This window comes from Syngnathoides biaculeatus, chromosome 6 (assembly GCF_019802595.1).
Source record: "Syngnathoides biaculeatus isolate LvHL_M chromosome 6, ASM1980259v1, whole genome shotgun sequence".
NCBI lineage: Eukaryota > Metazoa > Chordata > Actinopteri > Syngnathiformes > Syngnathidae > Syngnathoides > Syngnathoides biaculeatus.
In genome coordinates, this window is record NC_084645.1 from 27,836,427 (window position 1) to 27,858,409 (window position 21,983).

Consider the following 21,983-nt stretch of genomic DNA (forward strand, 5'->3'; position numbering starts at 1 on the left):
TTTCCTTCATGTTAGTGGAAATGCCGGCTCGTTGTATTGCTGCATATTGCTCGAACACTCGGGAGGATGGATTCGCTCTTCATACTTTTCCAAAAGACCCGGTTCGTCGTGAAAAATGGATTGCACGGGTACGACGGACAAGAGCTTTGTGGGTTCCAAATGACAGGTACAGCTACTAAAAAAAATAATAGTTGGGAGGGGGGGGGGGCGTAATCCGTAAATCAGGAGTGCTAAATATGTTGATGTGCCACCCTAACCGAAGCTGTGAAAAGCGGATGCGGCGCCGCGCCGTTGTGCCTCATCTCCGCCGCGGAGATGGATTGGACGGGGAGGCCGTTTGGCTGCGGTGTCGTCGTCGCTCGCGGGTGGTGTTGTTTTTATCACCGCCGCACAGAGGTGGATTGGGCGGGGAGGTGGTTTGGCTGCATGCGGGTTGGCCGTGATCCGCATATCCTCTAAATATGGCTCAAAACGATAGGGTAACATTGCCCCAGTCACTTCACTCGATTGTGAGATGTTCTCTTCTTCGAAAAGAGCTTCCGTGTCAGAAGGGGCGTGTTCGCCATCGTCGGGGCCACAGCGTGTTTTCAATGGCGGATGTCTGGGATGACGTCACGGGCAGGAGATGCAGCCAATATGGCCACACTTTAATGTTGAATGACACTTCTGCAACTTTGCGCATAGATGACACGCTCTCCGCTCATATTAATTTTTTCGTAGAGACATTTAAGTGAATAATGTTACATGTATTTTTCATTACAACATCTATTTTGGAATGTCTATAGGGATGACACTTGACCTTTAACTTAAAATGATCCATATCCTTGGAATTTCATCAACTCAAGATGAAGTATTCTCAGATTTTTGTGGTCCTCCAGGAAAGCAGGCTGATTATCTTTGTGTTTAATCAAATGAAACATTTCCAAACCTCGACTGGAAAACGGTTGTTGGTCGTTTTTCTTACATGCTACGGTCCATACCACTAACTGAATCATAATCAAATTACATTTGTACATTTTCTTCACATTCAAGATAAAATAACGCCACATTTTTGAATAAATAAATTGAAATTTAACAAAAATGTTGTCATCGTATTCATTAAAAGGAAATCAACAGATTAATTGATGATAAAATAATCAAAATTGCAACCTTGGATTTTATATATCAGTATTGAACTTTCATTACTAATACATAAACTCAACATCTGTTTTTTTCTACATGCTGTGCATTTTTTTTCATATAAAATCCCCTCAAAGGTTTTTTTTTTTTTTTACAGTGCATTTAATGGGGCTGCTGCATCCAAAAATTCACATTTGTTTGTTTTATAAATCCAATGAATTATTATTTTGCTGTGGCCCGGCATTCGAACAACCACCAAATCAGATTTGATGTTGATTTGATGATCGCGAAGTGTTACGCTGTGTTTAAAAACTCCATCTCCCGCAATGCACCGCTCTCTCCGCGCAGACTCAGTGCGGTCGAGTACTACTACGCTCCCTCCTCCCCCCTATTTTAATGCTAGCTAAGATGGTGGTTTGAGCGTAAATTGTCTCCTCAATACTAAGAAAAGACAGGGGCAAAAAGACAGATTTATAGCCTTTTACTTAACACCGAACAGCACACCTACGGTTACCCCAAGTGACCGCTTCGAGATATTTTGACATTTCCCCACACATTTACTCGTAGTCCCCGCCCAATTCGGTGTGACTCTCTTGGAGTGGAATCCTAGCTAAATACGGACAGGGTAAGTAACGCTAACGTCTCCAGCACTCCCTTCAGATCGCCCAAGAGGCCCGTTTGTTAACCCGCCCGACGACCGTCGAGGGTGCCCGCGTCCATTCCAACCCCGGCCGGCGTGTTTCCGAGCCGGTGAGAGCGCTGTCAGGCGTTTTAATCGCGGGCAACTTGCGCCCAGCTTGCCGTTAGCATTCGCAGGCCGCGTCCGTAGCCTCCGCCGAGGCTAGCCGATGCTAAGCGGTTATCTACAAGCAAGCTGTCAGGGGGCGAAACGTCACGTCGTGTCGACGGTTTTATAAAGTAGTCGATATCAGTGGCGTGTAGAAATTCCGCTTCCGAATGAATAAATTGAATGTTTAACGCCCGCCACCCACCCAGCGGACTACCCCCCACCCACCCCCACTCTCTCCCCCTCTCGCTCTCTGCTGACTTATATAAACTAGAGCAGCTTCCCTTTATGTGTTTTCTTGGCTAATGTTAGCTGCTTTTGATTCACGTCGGTCGAATAACATCTGTCAGGAGGTACGAGTCTGAAAACAGGCAGGCCGAGATGACACACTTTGACTGTCCCGCACGGCACGGCAGCCAAACAATGGCTTGACAACTGCATTGCGAACAACCACGGACAGGATTTGAAATGCTGCTCTTTTTATTTTTCCTCCCTTCGTACGCTTACGCGGATTCGCTTTGCTCCGCAAATCGGGATCGGGCTCCCAAGTTTCTGTCAGCCGTGTTGTCACATACTAAGTAGAGCATGACTGCTAACAACACGTTATTTATACACAATCACTGCCGATATGTTGCGAGGCGTTAGGTAACAGCGGAGCAAGGCAGATCTGGACTAATTTAGGAGATTTTTTTGTTTGTTTGTTTTTGCTGTATATTTGTTTTTGTGTGTGTGCAAAAGTTATTGCAGGACTTAAACGCCTGCTTTGGAATGGGATTGAATCCCGTCTTCCTCTGTGGAGTTTGCCTGTTCACCTCCGGATTCCTTGCAAGACACTAAATTGTCCATTCGCGTCAATGTGAATAGAATTTGTGGAGAAGGGTATGTTTACACCCCCCAACCCTTTGTCAATAGTGATTTATTAGTAGTCATGGAGGCGGATTTGGAGCTGGTATTCATATGCAGTAAAAATGAAAATTTTGGGGTCATAATGCTGAATAAGCTACAAAACTTCAAAACGACTGTGCTGTTTAAAAGCCTTTAATGTTTATTAAACAGCTTTTCAGATTTGTAATGCTAGTTTTTTTCTTAAAAAAATAGACAATGTATATCTTTTAAAATTCAGAGGTTTAGGAGTGTGTCTTCTAAATTTAAAAACCTTTCAACATAATAAAATCTTCCTCTAATTGATATTTGTTCTAAGTTCAAATGAGTTCAGGGGGTTACTAGGTTCAGCAGTATCTGTTGTGAAGTTAAATGAAATTTTAAATAGTCTCCTGACGTTCACCCAGTTTTAAATTCTCTCGTCAGGTACTGGATTAAAAAAAAGTCAATGCCAATATATGTCATATATCAGCACCAGCATTATACCTGGCCAATAATTGTTATATCCTGAGGAATTTGTCAATATATGCCCTGCATCATCAGTCGCCCACCTTCCGCCAAGCGTCTAAGGACAAGCGCAATAAAAAATGGATGGATTGGACTTGTTTTGAATGGCGACAGCAGCTTTCCCCAATGAGGCTCCAGATCACCTGCGATGCTGAGGGCAAGCGGCATAGAAAATAGCTGGATGGACTTGTCTTGAGGCAGAACGGTGATTTTGTGGTTTGATGTTTAAAGCTCATCTGCCGTCTTCCAGTGTGTCATTGGCTTGTTCTCCCCGTTTCCATTCGCATTACAAAAATATGAGTGCTGTTTGTCTATATCTGTGATGTGCCTCGCGTCTCACCTCCAGTCAGCTAGGATACGCTCCAGCTCACCTGACCCAAGGAGTGACAGGTTGGATGGATGGACGTGACTTTAAGGCAGCACAGTTGAGCGGTTTGCATGTCACCCTCACAGTTTTTAGGTTGGGAGTTTGTATCACTGCTGTGACAGAAGAGTGTCTACTAGGATGAAGGGCAAAGCTTATAAAACAGCAGTGAGGCCGTCCATGATGTACGGATTAGAGACGGTGGCACTGAAGAAACAACAGGAAGCAGTACTGGAGGTGGCAGAAATGAAGATGTTGAGGGTCTCGCTCGGAGCGAGCAGGCTGGATAAGATTAGAAATGAGGTCATAAGAGGGACAGGCAAAGTTGGATGTTTTGGAGACAAGGTTCGAGAGAGCAGACTTAGATGGTTTGGACATGTCCAGAGGCGAGAGAGTGAGTATGTTGGTAGAAGGGTGCTGAGGATGGAGCTACTCGGCAAAAGACCGAGAGGAAGACCAAAGAAAAGGTTGATGGATGTTGTGAGGGAAGACATGAGGGCAGTGGGTGTTGGAGAGGAAGATGCACGTGATAGGCTTAGATGGAAAAAGATGACAAGCTGTGGCGACCCTTGACGGGACAAGCCCAAAGCAAAAGAAGAAGTGTGTGTCACTGCTGTGGTGTTTCTTTGTGGAGTTTGTGTGTTCTCCCTGTGCTTATGTGAGTTTTATTTGGGTTCTCAAAATTCTGACTTTCATGTTGTAATTGTAAAAAAAGAAGTGATCCTTTAATGATACCACATTAAGCTTGACTTGTTTTGGCATTCATCTCGGTGGATCAATGTTTTGTGGGTGGGTTCACCTCTCTGTAACCAGTCCCGTAGAGCTGCAGTTGCCCGTGACTGCTTATTTATGCCTAGGAACCCTTCTTTTCCAGCTCCAAGTGTCCTGGATTGCCCTAATCTGAAACCCCTGAGATGCCCCCCGGTGGCTTTGGAGCTCAAGCTCGTGAATGTCAAAACACTCACGCCGGGTGCTTCGCACCAACCTGGCAGCTTTACCTCACCTGGAAAAGATAGTTTGAGTTTAAACGTTGTAACGAAGCCTGCGTGTAAGGGGACACGTTAGTTTCAAGGATCAGTGTTGTTCATCATGACAAAGTATGGCTTGACTCACGATGTTACCGCACTTTAGTCCTCGCAGTTCTGCGCTCCGCGACCGCTTCAACGCTCAGTCTCGCCACGCCGTAGGATGTCCCATAGCCCTGAAATGAAGGACGACCCCATGGAGTGCCCCCTATGCATGGAGCCGCTGGAGATTGACGACGTCAACTTCTTCCCCTGCACCTGCGGCTACCAGATATGCCGCTTCTGCTGGCACCGCATCCGCACAGACGAGAACGGCCTTTGCCCGGCGTGCAGAAAGGTGAGGGAGACTTACTCGATAAGGGTTTTTGGAATTGCGGGAAATTTACAAGTTGGAAACTCGTGGGGAGAATTCATGGGAATAAAACGTGAATTTACAACAACAACAACAACAAAAAAAGCAAGTTTGGGTATTAATAGGGAATTTTATATATATTTTGTATAATAGAACAAGATTTAATAGAAATACCATTAAATATGAAAAGCCTATTGCCTGAAGAGGTTTAGCAAAAATGCAGAGGCGAGGCTTAACAAGCATGTTTTTTAAAAAAATTTTAAATTTGTGATTTATTTGACATTTTGCGGGGAGAGAGAGCCACTTCTCAAATGTTTTGAAATGGACTAATTAACTCACCATTCATGTTGATCGTCCTTAAATTAAGTAATTTATTGTTCACTAAATGTGAAAACTTGATAGTCCGTCTTATCAAATGTTTTGATATGCCTTGCTTTTTAGTTTTAATTTTATATAGAAAGCAAAACGTTTATGTTTAACTATTTCTGAAATTCCTCGGCTTTTATGTAAATTTTTTTACTCCTTTGCCATTCAATCAAGTAACATTGTCGAGTGTCATATGCATTTCAAATAATAAGTCTACTGCTCTAAGATAAAACAGCCTCTGCTCTAATTTACTGGTAGATGTGAGTCACTGCATGTAAAAGCATCACGTCTTATTCATCTCTGGGATTTGGAGGTACACTTACATATCCAGAAACATCAGTTTTCAGAATAAAAAAAAAATGCCATGTTATCATTTGCAGTCATAATTGCATCCTCAAAGAGCGCAACACATTTCCAATATTTTAGGTCAGGTAAAGTTACTGGACTGACCAGTCGTATCGATTTGTGAAAAAATACGAAACTGACCATATTTGAACGTTCTTAATGAGTGCGCAGTGTGAAATGTTTACAACTATAGTCACATTGAGAAGCTCACTTTGGACAAGAGGCAGGGTAGGTACAACCTGGACTGGTCATCAGCCAACCGCAGGGCAAATCTAGAAAAGTGATTCCCAAACAGTGTGCCGTGAGCGCTCTTCGGGTGTGCCGTGGGAAGTTATCCAAGTCGCTTAAAAAAAAAACAAAACATTCAAAGAAATAACCCTAACCTTCATCTATTTATGCCAGTGAGGCACAATGACAGACAGAACAAAAAAATCATCTTCTATTAAATGGCAGGAAGTACATAGAGTACTTAATCGATCCATTTTTGGTGACATTTACTTTTGTTGGTGTGCCGTGGGATTTTTCAATTATAAAATGTGCTTTGGCTCTATAAAGGTTGGCAATCACTGATCTAGACAAACATTCACAGGCTCATTCACACCATTGGACACTTCCGAGCAATGGCGTCAGTTTTATTCTTGTCATGGACCACGTCATTATCATGGTTTCCCTCAGACGGGGTGCAGGCATCGTGAAAACTATATAGATGTGTAATCTTTGTATTATTACATATACACATTTGCCCCTGTATTGGATTATTATATACACGAAATTGTTCATAAATTTGGGGTCACACAGACAGTTTCATGGATTCCATGAAAACACATCTTTGTGTCGATATACGCTTCCAGTCAAAAGTTTGTTGCAACTTAGAAATCCCCCCCCCCCCCGTAGAAAAAAGAAAAGTAATTACTTATGAATGTCTAAACTGTATATTCGATAATCGTCATTTGAAAAACTAAAATCAGTGCCGTTGTCACGGTGAGGGAGACACAGTCACCACTCTGCTGCCTGAATCAGGTTGACCTTGCCACGTTGTACAGAAAATGCCGGTCAGACCAACATCATATTCATTTTGTTTTTTGACCCCAGACTCCGTCATAGCTTTAGAGTAGGGGTCACCAACGCAGTGCCCACGGGCGAATGGTAGCCCGCGAGGTATGTTCTAAAAATATCATAGGCCACAAATTGTTTCTATTATTTATGCTCTAAATTCTGAATTTGACTTGCTTATGTGAATTAAAATTTTAAAATACCCGTAATTTCATTTACTACAAATTAAAACAAAAATATTTTATGTACGTGTAATGAACTGAGTCTGAAATTTGCCGCAAAACAGGTCACGTAGCCCTTCATACGATCACAAAGTGGCCCTCAGCCTCAAAAAAGGTTGCTGAGCCCTGCTTTAGAGAATTTAGATGTAGATGATGGAAGGACTGACTGTGTCTCAGAAAGGAAAATACTTTTTTTGTTGTTGTTTAACGCCGAATTGCGTGCGTTTGAGTCACTTCAGTTGCAGGAAGTTTCCAAACTAATTTAAGAAAAGTTTCAAGATTTGTTGTTGGGTGCTTTAAGGAAAGGAAGTCATCTGAAAGGTGTTGCATTGTCGTCACCAGACAACCAACCTCAGTTGTTGTGATTCATTAGCGGCATTATTTTTCCTGAAAGTGTTTTTTTGATTTCTACACTGTACAACCTTGCTACACATTTTCGAGTTGTACGCAAACACATGCTAAAGAGTCGGGTGTTTTAAGTCAATATTGGGAAAAAAAAGAAGAATACAGGGGGAGTGGGGTTGGGTGGTTGTTACGTAGTTTTTGAAAATTGTTTGTATTGAATACAATAAACATGATAATGAATAATAAAATAAGAATATTACAAGGAAATAAATAAAATAAAGAACAGGAACCAGCCATTCCAAATTTCTTTTTTATCCAACTATACCTACACAACAGTTCAACTTTTTTTTTTTTAACTAAATCTTCCATGACTGTTATTTTTCAACAGCTGAAATACATGTCAGTTTGGACTGTGTCCCTCTGTTGGCGACCACAGACCGAGCACTCTTAACGGGTCGCTGAAGTAACATTTAAACAAGCCTTCAAAATAAGATACAGATACGCCACGAAAATGGATTTAAATTGCATGAAAAATTTAACTCACTATGACGCAAAATCAATGGGAGCCCTGAGCTTGCTTCCCTGCAACGAGATGGTAACGTAATGGGAGACAACGACACCAGAAGTGCGTTGTTTATATCCAATCTGTTATGTTGTTTTATTTTGGTTGCTGTCACGCCAGAAAACCCCGGTTCACAGATATGTCGGAAATGAGAAATCTTTGCAATGGTTCTCGTAATTAAAACAGCGATTAAAGAGCGATTTCCCTCTGGATAGCCATCTTATTTCCGTGTGTAAGAGAAGCATCTCCGTGCCATCTCTTCACAAACCTCCTCAAAAACGCGTGAGTTAAAGGAGTGTTTTGATGTGGTTAATAACTTTCTAGGAAGTTGTAGGCTCTTCCTCGATCTCTTCAGTGGGCCTTTTCCCCATCGAATATAAATTTTCCAAAGACGTGTTTTTTTTTTTTTTTTTTTTTTTCTATCTTGCGGGGGTAAATTTGGTCCTCAAGTGACCGAGATGTAACCCAGAGAATCCGGTCATTTTTCAAAGTAAAAGATTTTTCCAGACTCTGATAATGAATACAACAGAACTAATTATTACTTTGGCGGTCCGGTACTAATTGATCTGCGGACCGGTGGTTGGAGACCACTGGACTCAAGTGCTACAGTAATGATAGACTGCAGAATATTCTCTCTTGCGTGTATAATTGGGTTAAAATGCAACCCAGTGTAAGGCTGCATATAGTGACTCTTGACTCTATTCTTGATATTTGCTGTCTTTCACGTAGCCGTACCCCGAGGACCCCGCTGTGTACAAGCCTCTGTCACAGGAGGAGATCCAGAGGATAAAGAACGAAAAGAAGCAGAAACAGAACGAGAAAAAGCAGAAGGTGACGGAGAACCGCAAGCACCTGGCCAGCGTCCGAGTGGTCCAGAGAAACCTGGTGTTCGTCGTGGGGCTCTCGCAGCGCCTCGCTGACCTGGAGGTGAGCACGGCGAGCTGGGTGACTTGCTTATGCTCCACGTGGTACTGCTGCATTTGTGAGGGTTCTGGAAAGAAGTCCATCCTATTTAGTAACCGTAAATGAGCACAAAAATACACTTTGGCACAGAAATCTGTGGAAACAAAGCATGGTCATGTGACACAAAAAACTTTGGTGGTTGAATTTTGTTTTCCAGTGTTAACTAAATAGCCCAATTTTAAATGAAATAGAAAAAGGCTTTTTCAATGAGTTGTGCATTTGGATTGAAACTGAAGGAACTAGCTTCCTAGATCTTGAGCTCAAGGTTGTAGATTCAGTATTGAGACTTACGTCAACGACCTCATACGTGTTTTTTGTTGCACCCACAGGTCCTAAAACGACCAGAATATTTTGGGAGATTCGGGAAGATCCATAAAGTAGTTATCAACAATAGTACGTCTTATGCAGGGTCACAGGTGAGTTCACAGACGTACCCTTTAGTTGCTATGTTGATGGTATCCTGACTAAAACATTATAATTAATGCTTTCACAGAATTGTAGTCTACTGTTTTTCACAATTTTTTAAAAAAAGTAAAAATATACAAGTTTTCATTTGGTTCAGTTTTGGTCATTTTCCGTCAAACTTTAATACCTTTTCTGCCTTCGTGTCGCTTGTTTGTTTGTGTCTGAACATTTCAAAGGTGGAAGTTTGGAAATGAAAACACACCCTATATTTTGTGTATTTAAATGCAGAAGAAAATGTTCAGTGAGATATTTTGGCAGTCTACAACCGTTTCTATTTTGAATTGCAACTCAGGAGCAAGCAAAAAACAACAAATTTTCAGTGGCTGTCTGTCTGTCTGATTTGTCTCTTTATACCTCTGATGGTCCAGGGGCCGAGTGCCAGTGCGTACGTTACCTATGTTCGCTCAGAAGACGCTCTCAGAGCAATACAGTGCGTTAACAACGTGGTGGTCGACGGCAGAACACTCAAGGTAACTTGCTGATCCTCCTCTCGGCGATGAAGGCTAAGTCAATTCTGTTTGCGTTTCTGTTATTTTAATTCTATTCTCCCTCTCACAGGCGTCTTTAGGCACAACAAAGTACTGCAGTTACTTCCTCAAAAGTATGCAGTGTCCTAAACCTGATTGTATGTATCTACATGAGTTAGGAGATGAAGCAGCTAGCTTTACTAAAGATGAAATGCAGGTAATACAGTTATTGATAGTGAGGTGATCCCCCTTGCTCTGTTTTTTTTTTTAATATATAAATATTTGCGTTGACATAATTGACGCATTTTTTGCATCTCGTTTTCAGGCAGGGAAACATCAGGAGTATGAGCAAAAACTCCTGCAAGACCTGTATAAAATAAACCCTAGCTTTCTACAACCTCCAGTATGTGGAGCAGAAAAGTCAAAAAGTAAATCGGGCTTAACGCAAAGGTCGGCATTTTCCGCTCATCTGTCCATCTTCTGCTTTCTCGTCCTGTCATAATCCCTCATGTCTTCGTTCTCCTTTTATGTTTTTTGTTTGTTTGTTTTTTGCAACAGACAAAACAGTAGCAATGGTAAAGATGGGTGGCCCACGTTATCAGGGCACAGCAAACTAGCCAATGGCCTTTCAGAGGACCGCAAGTCCCCGCCGCTGCTAGACTATCTAGACCAAGAGGGACTCGCCTCAGATTGTCTCGATACAGACATCGGTCCTGGCCAGTGTACTGCCATGTCCCCTTTCTCATCAAACTGTGACAGCAACAGGTAGGACTGGGAACTCCCGAGTCCTGCAGCGCCCGCGTTTTGCATGAAGCGTGTTTGTTTTTCGGCTATTAATACACAAAATATTGTGCCAGCAGCCCTAGTGACAAAGCTTCAGAGTCTATTGGTATGGTGAACGGCGATACTTTCCAACAGGTAGAACACTTTCAGATACTTGCTTTTGCCCCCCCCCCCCATCCCAAAAAAAAAAAAAAAAAAAAAAACCCTAAACGAACAAGTCAGACGAGCACATTATTATCGCTCTCTTCCACAGATGCCCACCAGTGACTCCCCATCCCCTCCGCCGGGTTTGACCAAGCCCAGCCTGGTGGTGCCCATCAGCGTGTCCGACCTCACAGCCCGCTCGCCTTTCGAGGGCGCGGCGGCCGAGTCGCAATCACTCTTTTCGGACAACAGCAATTTCAGACACCCCAACCCGCTCCCCACCGGTCTGCCCCCATTTCCCAGCGACCCCCGGGCCTCCGATTGGCCCATGACTCCTGAACCGCAGAGCCTATTCACGTCAGGTAACTCGAACTTTTCATACTGTATATCCCTATGTGTTTAAAAATATAGGGAATCTGGGCAAGAGGCGAAAATTGTGATATTGAAATATCATGTAAAAATCATTTGAAGTACATTACCCCTCACAAAAGCTTTAAACCAGGAGTGTCAAACTAATTTTTTTCGCAGGCCACACTCTAGTTCCGGTTTACCTCAGAGGGTCGTTATGACTGTGAAACCATAAAAATCGTTTTTATCGACTCATCATATTGACGCATGAAATTTATGAATTACTTTTCAAATCAGAAATCAAGGGTACAACTGTTGTTGATGTTTGATAACATAAAAACTTGCAATACCGTGTTATGATTCATGATATGACAATTTGAAATTTTGGTACAGATTTGAACAAGAATCACAGAAGTTGTCACAAATAATTTGCCTTCGCGGGCCACATAAAATCATGTGGTGGGCTGGATCTGGCCCCTGGGCCTTGAGTTTGACACCTGTGCTTTAAACACATAAAAAAAATTCATACCACAGTTAAAGGATTCCTTTTAGCACCTGTTCTCACTCTTGTGCTCCCAGTTATTCAATGAAGAGGCAAAGCATACTTCAAGCTATGCAATATTGGAAAAAATGTTGAAGTAACATAAAAATGAAATATTTGTAACGTAATATAGTAGGAGAACATTTTAATATATTTTGTTGGTTTTCTGAGAATCTACTGGACCAACATGCATCTTGGATGACGTAGCAATTAAAACAAATATTCTGAAAATGCGGATTAATCTGGTTAGTCACATTGGACGGTTATTATTTTGAACACTGCTGTATAACAAAAATTAAATAAGTATGTATGGCAGTACTGACTGCTTTCTTGTGCCGGATGAAATATTCATACGTTGGGGCACAAAGCAGTTCATTGCAATGCGATTTTTCATAATAAAGGATGGCCCCTGTATTTTCAACACATTTTACAAAGGGAAAATTTTTTTGGACCATCTAATGAAATACATTTCCATCTGGTTTCAACAAGATCAGAACCAATTAAAAACCAGTATCCCCATTACACAGACATTGGGTGTAAAGATGTAGATGATGCAAAGATCCTGCTTATTTTTAATGGTTCACATCATATTAATATGTATCTTGTGTTACGAGTAATGAGATCGTGTTGGCGTTCCACTTCAACTCTGTGCATAATCATTGCTAAATTATTGATGCAATGGGCCATCTTTGAAATATTCACCAGGCGTCGATTTTTCATTATTACTATTTGCCGTTTGTGCTTTTGTCGGTCGTATGTTTACTGAATTGTGTAATTAGGACATGTGATCAGTGGGAAGTCGTAAATGGGCTCCAATTATAAAAGGCTTTGACTACACTATCACAGTCCTCAAAGCAAAATAGAAAGCCTCACATTCACCCATTTTCACACACACTTATACAGCAATGGGAGACTGCTGCCATGGAAGGAGCTGCCAGGCTCAGTTGGAGCAAATTAGGGTTTAGTGTTTTGCCCAAGGACACTTTGAAATGCGGACAGTCTGAGCTGACCAGCTCTTCCTACTGAGCCACAGCTGCCCATTAGAAGCCAGTATAACAGTGAACTGAGCAGAGTTGTCATCCATATAGCCAACTTTTTAGAGTATTTGGGATGTAATCGTGTTTTTCCTGTGTCTCAGTGAACGTCAACTATGGATTAAAACCATTCACGCTTTCCTGGCTTCTAGATATTTTTCTCCCGAGAGGCCTAAACGATCATTTGAATGTTTTGAGTTTATCGACATCAGTAGCGAAAATCTCGCCTACCCTTACGGTCCCGACCCGGCATTGTTGACATAACAGACACGTTGTGCTCTCACATTGTCTGATGGTGATCTTAAGCTTCGCCCCCTCAGCTATGTCCCACAAGCTTTCAAAATGGCAATTGAACAGAACATGTTTGAAGTCGATTCTCTATCGTGTATTCCAGATAATATTAGAGTATGTTTTTTTTTTTTGTTTGTTTTTGTTTTTTTTGCCAAATGCGGTAGACTTGTCAGAGTTCTACAGAGAGGTCTCAACTATTTCACGCAAGGATATGTACATGGAATTAAGATACTTCTCCCTCACTTACCTTTGAACATACAGCCTTGAGTTTATTGTCCGCATTTATTTGTACGCGTGGTCTTCCGCGCGCCTTAATCAATCGTAGACACTTCGTCAACTGTGTTTTAGGCTTTGGAAAATTAACCAACCGGGCCCCTTGTAACCTCGCAGGATATCTTTCATCAGAATTGCGCATCTGAGGACCATTTTCTTCGTAACATTAACTTTTCCAAGCGCCCGCTACTGACAACCAGCATTGCTTGTTGGACAATTTGGCGAGAGGGGCGTGTCAAGCCAGGGGTTAAGACAATGTGGCTATCTGATTGGCTATTATTGTACATGTGATTGATGGGTTGGAAAGGTCCTTTGGGTCTTCTACACGGAGGCATCCAATCAGGGGAAAGGTCGCCATTTTAGCCAAATATGGACAAAGCGGATACAAAACTCTGTCAAACACAAGTACTGTAGTTGTCAGAGGGGCCTTTTCTGAACACTTGGAGGACAAAATTTTTTTTTTTTTAAACAAAATTGAAGGGTATACTAGATCCATGTTAAGAGTCGCTAAATGGCGATCTAAATAGCCAGTCCATGAGCCTTTTATCAAATTTCATTAATTGAGATCACAATAGTTGCATACTGGATCTCTGTCATGTGTAAGACCCTGAAGCAGTTTCCTTCCACTATACAGTCCGTGCCTGTGTTATTGACTTTACCGAGCAAATAACTGACACTTAACTGAGTACAATGGTACGCACATAATAACAGATACATGTTGCCACGACACCTTGCTCCAGTACACAGACTATATCAAATGTCTCCGTGTCCCAGTGATTGTGAAATAGTGCACGTGCGGTCAGCATTCTTGAAACATTTGGATGTCAGTGTTGTGTTCTCAGGGTCTGAAAAGTGCTTGAGTGTTGGATAAAGGGCATTGAAGTGCTTGGAATAATAACCATTTCTCTCACAATTGGTGGCTATCTGACTGAATACTTTGCTTGTTCGATAGAAGCTGGGGGAGGGTTATTAACTCATACATGAAAACTGTGCATAGTGGAATTTAATCTCCCTTTGCTCTTAGGATTTCAAACATTTTTTTAAAGGAGTTAATCACTTTTAATCTGATTGTGCTATTTGAGCATATAGGTCCAGTATTATTTTATGGTGGTAGGGGGTGCTGCCCTCCATCAAACTAATTTGCTGTTTGTGTTTTTTGTCAGTTGTGGAATATTAAAAATATAGCTTTGGGGTTATCTCGTGATTAAGGAAATATGCCAAGTTGAGGGGAGGATCTTTCCACCATCAGGCTGAAGCTTTGTTTAATAGAAAAAAAGTGCTTTTCTAGAATCTTGTGACAAATCTTGAGGCAAAATGTTTTTAAGGTGACCATTACTCGTGGATTTTTGCAGTTCATGGCAAGGTTCAATCTCTAGCCCTCACAAATGAAGGGATTTACTTTTTCTATGTCAATGAATGGCGACTGTGGTTTCCAATGTTCTTTATTTTAGTAGTACCTGAAAAATATTTGACTCCGTTATGACTAACATTAAAATGCTTCATGTTCATCCAAAATGAGGCACGTTTTGCTCCGCAAACTTATATCGTTTTAAATAACTCTACTGTGCTTGAATTTAGGAAAATAAAAAACTCATATTCAATTAAAATGTTTTTTTAAACAAAAGTTAAAACATTTTACCTAAAATGTAAAATAAAGAGTTTGTAAAGATTAAATGCAAATGCATTACCAATTCACGTAGCACTAGTGCAGTGGTTCCCAATTTATTTTGGTGGGGGGTGGGCTTGCCTCCCTTTTTGGAGAGGAATATATGTTTTTGTTTTTTTTTTTAATTCAGGGGTTAATTTAAAAAATTTAAACTGTCATTACAAGAGCAACTCATTGAACACAGGAGAATAACTTTTGTACTCTTCCGACCAAGTTTCTACATTAATCAATTTTTATGGTTTCTTACAGAACTTGAAAGTTCCTGAGGTTGCTGTCCCACCCCACCCCCTTTGTTTTGCTTATACTTTAGTCGCACCTCCAGTAACGTCCATGTTTGCTCTCGCGGCAGAAACGATACCAGTGTCGTCGTCCACGGACTGGCAAGCGGCCTTCGGCTTCGGCTCGTCCAGCAAACAGCAGGAGGACGACCTGGGCTTCGACCCGTTCGACGTCACCCGCAAAGCGCTGGCTGACCTCATCGAGAAGGAGCTGTCGGTACAGGATCAGAGCTCGGCCTCCGCGGCGCCTCCCGCCCAGGGGGGCAATCACGCACCCGGTCTCCCGCCCCCCAACGGCAACGCCGGCAACTCTCACCATTTACACGGCGGGCTACCCCGCATCCCCCAGCTACACCACCACAGGGCCATCTACAATTCCTTCAGTTTCCCCGGCGGTCAGAGCAGTCAAGCCAGTCAACAACAACAACAACAACAGCAGCAGCAACAGCAACAGCAGCAAGCTGCCAGACACCCCTGGATGGGCATCCCTTCGCGGAATAACCTCACACACTTGAACCACTCAGCCACTGCTGCCTCACACAGTAATTTCCTGGACCTGAATATGCCTCATCAGCACAGCACAGGTCTGGGAGGGATCCCCATCTCAGGTAATGTCTGCATGGCTGCCCACTCACTATGTGATTGTTTTCATGGGTTTTTGCAGTACAAGGAAACGCAAGGGGAAACCAGTCCCACACACGATGGGTTAAAATTTGCAATTATAGACGCCATATAAAATAATTTTTAGTTATTACCCTTCCCACACAAACTCAAAATTTTAAATAATTGGACCCAAGTTATTAAAACACTTTTTATTCCTCGCCTCTTGTTCTCATTCTGTCGAAATGGAAGGTTATCATACGTCACCAATTTGGGGAAACAAAGACCATACGTATACTTGGGGGGGTGGGGGGGCACTATACTTGAGCACAAAAAATGTTAAAATAAACCACAGGTGTCAAACTCAAGGCCTGAGGGCCAGATGCGGAACGCTGCATGATTTTATGTGGCCCGTGAAGGCAAATCATTCGTGTCAAAATCTGTGATTCATGTGAAAGTCCCAACATTTCAAATCATCATATATCATAGATGATCATGTTGAGATATTATCAGCATTTTTGTGTTATCAAACATGAACAGTGGTTGGAAAAACCCTACTTCGCTTGTTCTGATTCCAGGACTAGTTCATAAATTTCCTGTGTAAGTAGGACGAGGCGGTTCAGGCTTTCTATGGTTTCACCATCACGGCCCTCTGAGCGAAATCGGAATTACAATGTGGCCTGTGACAAAAATGAGTTTGACACCCCTGAACTAAACCCTTTAATTCCTGAAAACGTAATGCCAATGTAATGCAAAAAGCAATAGGGGGCTCATGTCAATTGGCAAGTATCGTAATTTCTGGTCTATAAACTGCGACACTTTCAAGCCTGTGATTTATGCGGCGATGCGGCAGATTTGTGCATTTTTTTTTTTTTTTTTTTTTTCTAATGGCCGCAAGGGGGCACTCGAGCGGAAAGTTAAGAGTGAGATCGGTGGAATATATGTGCCGAGGAAGTGACTTTTACCGGTCCGGCCATGTTAGCGCTGTGCTACCATCTTACTGCCGTGTCTCAGTGATTTTTACCAGTATGTTTTTTTTGTTTGTTTTTTTTAACTGGCCCTGTTAGCGTGGCGCTAGCATTAGCGAGGCACCACTAGCATTAAACTCTGTACCGTCTTTGTAAATATCTCTTGTTTGAATGTGGGTATGTACTAAATGGTATTTCCTTTAGAAATGTACTAGGTGAGGCTCTGTAGGGCGGTACGGTAGGCATTATAAACCTAAACAGCTGTTACTTTACCATGGACAGAGCAACAACACACAAACAGATCAGTAATACTCACAGGCATATGTATCATATTTTTCTTTTTGGTAACAGTGATTGCCAGTCGAGTTGGGGATGTTCTCTGTCTCGTTCTTGTATTAAACTGCTTGGCACACAGAAGGTGTGCCGCTCTAAATTCAGACGAGCCTGCATACTGTAAACAAAATGATTGGTTTAAAATCAATGGGTGTTAAAAAAATGGGGGGGTCCACAGTATACTTACCGTAATATGTGGGAAAGGAGATTATTGGCTTGACTTCTCAAGAATTGAAGAGATCCACGTTGTTCCTCCGCTGTGATCAAAATGTGAATAACCCGGCACTTGTGATTTACCCGCTTGCAGAAAACAGCAGTTCTATAGAAGGCCTAAATGTGAAAGAGTGGCAAGACGGTCTCAGAGCGCTCCTGCCCAACATCAACATCAACTTCGGGGGCCTTCCAAACTCCTCTTCCTCCTCGTCCTCTTCATCCTCAAACAGTGTTAACCACATCGGCGGGCCGGCAGGCATTTCGCACAGCCTGAGCTGGGACAGCACAGCGAGCTGGATGGACCCTGCGATCATCACAGGTATGTTGGAGATGGCTGATGAGATCTCTACCTTATTCTAATGCTATTGTCTCGTAGGTAGGTGGCTCGGAGGCCCGATTATAGCTAGTTAGGGTTGTAGCTTGGTGGCTTGAACCGAGCAGTGTTGGTACATAGCGAGGCGGATGGCTAGGTAGTAAGTAGATGGGTTGTGGTTAGGTGGCTCGAAGGCAGGTAGCTCCGTGGCTAGAGTTGAGTGACTCTAGATAGATGAATTGCTAGCTAGGTGGCTAAGATTGGGTGGAAAGTTAGGTAGCTAGGTGGCTTAAAGGCTAGCTAGCTACTAGTGGCTTATTAGGTTTGATATTTTGCTAGCTTGATAGCTTTGTGGCTAGGTAGGTAGACGGGTAGGCCGGTAGGTATGTGGCTCAAAGGAAGCTTCAGCGGGTAGAATTTCTTAAATTTCTTTGTAAATTGGTCCTGAAATATACATATGGTCTATATTCATCTTGAACAAAATTAACCTGTCCGTGTGAACTAAAACCGCACAATTATCCATCCGTTTCTACCGGCTTACGTCCAGCGCTACCCTGAGAACGCCCGATCTCGTCTGATCTCGGAAGCTAAAGCGGGTTTGACCCTGGTTAGTACTTGGATGGGAGACCGGCTGGGAATAACAGGTGCTGTAAGATTCTCTTCCCCGGCTAAAATGCAGAGGGGTTGCGTCAGGAAGGGCATCCGTCGTAAAAAGTGTGCCAAACACATACGCGGTCATCTGAGATGACGCGTGGCGGCGACCCCTAACGGGACAAGCCGAAAGGAAAAGAAGATAATCCATCCAGTTCTACCGCTTATTCGAGGTCAAGTCGAAGGGGCAGTTGCTTTAGCAGGGATTCCCACAATTCCCTCTCCCCAGCCGCTTCATCCAGCAATTCCGGAGGGATCCCTAGGCGTTCCCAGACCAGCCGAGAGACGTAATCCGTCTATGGAGTTCTGTCCTTCCGGTGGGACGTCCGCGGAACAAATCACCAGTGAGACGTTGGGGAGGAATCAGATGCCCAAGGAACCTCAATGCAGAGGAGCAGCGGCTCTACTCTGAGCCCCTCCCTGATGGCGAAGTAGGAAGGAAGCTCGGTTTGAAGCCGTCCAGGGTAGCGAGGTCGTAGGGATGTGCAGTAAGTCGGTCGGGATTGTCAGGTTGTTGCCAGTACTTCTGTCCACTATCCGACGACTTGTTTCAAATGTGGTATCTAGACATGTTTTGAAGTGTCTTGTAAAGTATTGTGTGACGTTCCGATCTCCAGGCATCCCGGCCTCAGCGGGCGCCAGTTTAGACTGTCTCCACGACGACAACCCCCCACACTGGCTCAAGTCCCTGCAGGCGCTCACAGAGATGGACGGTCCGGCCAGTTCGGCGGCGGCGCCCGCCCCCCAGCCCCTCCACAGCGGCATCCTGGACGGCCACCTCCCTCTCCACCACAGAGCCGCCGCCGCCGCCGGCTGGGCCCCTTACCTGCCCCCCGCCACAGCCAACCCCGCCAGCCAGTTCCACTCCCCCCCGCCAGGTTTCCAGACCGCCTTCAGACCCCAGGGACAGCCCGCCACAGAGTTGCTACAGAGTGCCACCGTGGACCGCCACTGAATACAGACTCCACCCTTCCATTTCCACCACCCTTCATGTACCCCGACCCCCACCCCCCAAACATCAATCTGCAGAGTATGAAAAATGATTAACAAAGTAACACATAATGCTTTCTTTTGGTCCACTTCCCCCCCCCCCTCCCCTCTTTGTTCGTGGCACACAAATGATCCATAACCTTCGTCTGCGACCATCACCAGTCCTTTGATGAAGATTGTGGGGTGGGGGGGGGGTGACCCCGGTGTAGTACTGAGGACCCCAAAAAAACTGACAGATTGAATTAAGCTTAAACGAGGGTTGTCTTTTTAAACGTAACTAACGGTGAAAATGTAAACGGTTGTGAATCAAGGATGACAGTCGTCGCTCGGCTCCATCGCTCGCCGAGGAACGACAACTCGGGTTTCGGGGAGTACGGGGAGCAGGCTATGCACAGGGCTCCCCCCCGAGGGTGGGGCACCAAAAGGTTTGCCCCACCGGCTTGAGAGGCCCGGTGGCCCGCACGCCCTCCAGTGTTGGGCTCCCACTGGGGACATTTTTGCCGAACCTCTGTATCAGAGGGTAGGGCAGTGCCCAATTGCAAGGGAGTGGCGCGTAGGAGGGGGTGGAGTGGGGGGGGAGGGGGAGAGTCCACCCCCGCGGGGAAAAGGTGGCACATATCCTGAGCACGAGGGTTAGACTCTTTACTCACAGTGCCACCGTGTGGTACCGACAGTAGCCTAACCCTAACGTGGACAAGCCACCAAGTAGATAAAAGTCAAACTAAACAGATTGAAATACTAACTAGGCCGGCGAGGACAGGGGGGGGGGGTCATCGGGAGCCCCCCCCCCCCAAACCCCCACCAGCCCCACCTTGTCGACTCGCGAGGGCTTAATCGAGGCCTTAATGTGGAGCGGAGAGAGAACAGAGCCTGAATGCATGTAGGTGAGGTCACATGTCAATGATTGCAGTATGCGTACCGGGGGGGAGGATTTTAAATTGTGGTTCACTATAAATGAAACGTACGTACAAAATATTTTTGTCTGCACGATACTCAGTCGGGGCTGCAAGTAACTATATTGCCATAAATTGGTCAGTGAAATGCTAACGTGTTGCTTCAAATGATAGATTACACGATCATAGAAATACAAGCATAACATTTGTGGCCGTGAAAAAAATGCTCACTTGCGGTCCGACTTGGGTACAATGTGTGCAAGAAATACACATTTGTGAAATTACGGAATAGTAATTTGCAGCTAAGAAATACTAAAATTTGCTCGCGAGCTGGATTATGAATTTGCGGTTCCAGATGAGATGTAATTTGCGCGCAAAACACTTAATTTTGTAGATCGGACGTGGGCGACCAGTTGGGTAAATGGAGCAGAACTTTTCTAGAAAGTGCAAAGCACGGCGCCCTCTTCCGTATCCCGACGTTTGAGGCACGCCACATATTATATAGAAATAAAAATGGTTACGAAAAGTTTCAGACACAAGTTCAATATGTATCTTCTCGCGTTTAGCGGAAGCGCACGTAGTTGGCGCGCCTGTCCAGTTCGGTGACGGGCATCGCGTGCGTCCCTTCTGGCGACCGCAGTTGAATTCCCCCAACCCCGGCACGCGAGGGCGCCGTACGTCGTTTTGTGCCACTTTGACACGTGCGAGTGAGCGGGCGTCACAAGGCAGCTGCAGTACGTAGTACCGTTGCGGTCAGTCTCAGCTTCCCCCGCCCCCACCGTATTCGCCCACCACATTCTGCCTTTCTTCTTTTCGAGTCTTAATAATTACTGACCCCAGTTTTTTGCTCTTCTGGCCCCCCTCCCCCAAACCCTCCCCCCCCATTTAACAGTATTGACTCACAATGATCAAAATGGAAGGAACCGCCAACAGCCCTGGAAATGGGTTTTAACTACAATGCTGTCAGGAGGAAGGGGTTAAAAAAAAAAAAAAAAGAAGAAAAATGACAACGAAATGAACTTGAGGCGCTTAAAAGGAAGTACAACTGTCCTCTGCAGGTCTGGAAAAAATGAACCTTGAATAAAACTTAAAAATTCAAGACCTCGTGTTTGCTGTTGTCATTAAGAAATTGGAAATTGGGTTGAGCCGTTTAGTGTTGCGCACGAGGAAGCAACGGCAATTGCCTGCAAATTGGGAGTTTCCCTTCCTTGGTCTGCAGAGGTCGACTCCGCTGGCACAAGGATGCAAACGTTTAAACTGGAGTTCATGTATCATTTGCTGCTTCTCAAATGACAGAAAACTGTTAAAAAAAAAAAAAAATGGTATAAGTACAAAAACAGTTTAGTTTTGATTGGGAAGTGTTAAGTACAAATGTAAAAAAAATAAAAAGTTTAAACTTTCACTTCATTTTGAATGTGAGTGGTGCAGCTACATCCCTGTTTACACAAGGGTGTGTACACTTGTGCAACCACATTCTTAATTGCTTTCTCTCTGGAAATTAAGTTTTGAAGTTATCTTTATTTTAATATCACAAAATCATAGCAGTTCTTGTGTGTGTAGACTATATACATGCAAAGTAAAATAACATTTTACTAATAATTCACAAATCAATTGCAATAATTTTTTTTAAATGAAATATTTCATTTTCATTATCCCACTTATTTAATACTGATAAAAATCGAGTGTGTATTTAAATGCATTTTACTATTTTGGGCTTATCGTAGTTGTCAATTTGACTTTTTTTTTGTAATAAGGTAGAATAGGTGGAATGGTGGAACAGCTGACAAAATGTTGGCCTCACAGTTCTCAGGACCCGGGTTCAATCCCAGCCCCGCCTGTGT

The 21,983-nt window shown here is 43.6% G+C and overlaps 1 protein-coding gene and 1 pseudogene across 5 annotated transcripts; both read left to right on the plus strand.

The window, feature by feature from the left end:
* Window positions 1–1,469: 1,469 nt before the first annotated feature.
* Window positions 1,470–21,236, plus strand: cnot4a (CCR4-NOT transcription complex, subunit 4a). Of its 5 annotated transcripts, none has more exons than XM_061822584.1 (13): window positions 1,470–1,744; window positions 4,791–5,021; window positions 8,658–8,855; window positions 9,221–9,307; window positions 9,725–9,826; window positions 9,915–10,040; window positions 10,149–10,273; window positions 10,382–10,588; window positions 10,681–10,741; window positions 10,860–11,112; window positions 15,253–15,789; window positions 17,390–17,614; window positions 18,877–21,236. In XM_061822584.1, the coding sequence occupies exons 2-13, from the start codon at window positions 4,848–4,850 to the stop codon at window positions 19,212–19,214; spliced, it is 2,433 nt and encodes an 810-aa protein (XP_061678568.1). In that variant the 5' UTR covers window positions 1,470–1,744; window positions 4,791–4,847; the 3' UTR covers window positions 19,215–21,236. The 5 variants fall into 5 exon arrangements, with proteins under 5 accessions (XP_061678568.1, XP_061678569.1, XP_061678564.1 ...); XM_061822585.1 differs by having other exon boundaries at window positions 10,684–10,741; XM_061822580.1 differs by having other exon boundaries at window positions 9,221–9,306; window positions 9,718–9,826.
* LOC133502827 (5S ribosomal RNA) lies at window positions 18,144–18,264 on the plus strand (annotated as a pseudogene).
* Window positions 21,237–21,983: the final 747 nt, after the last annotated feature.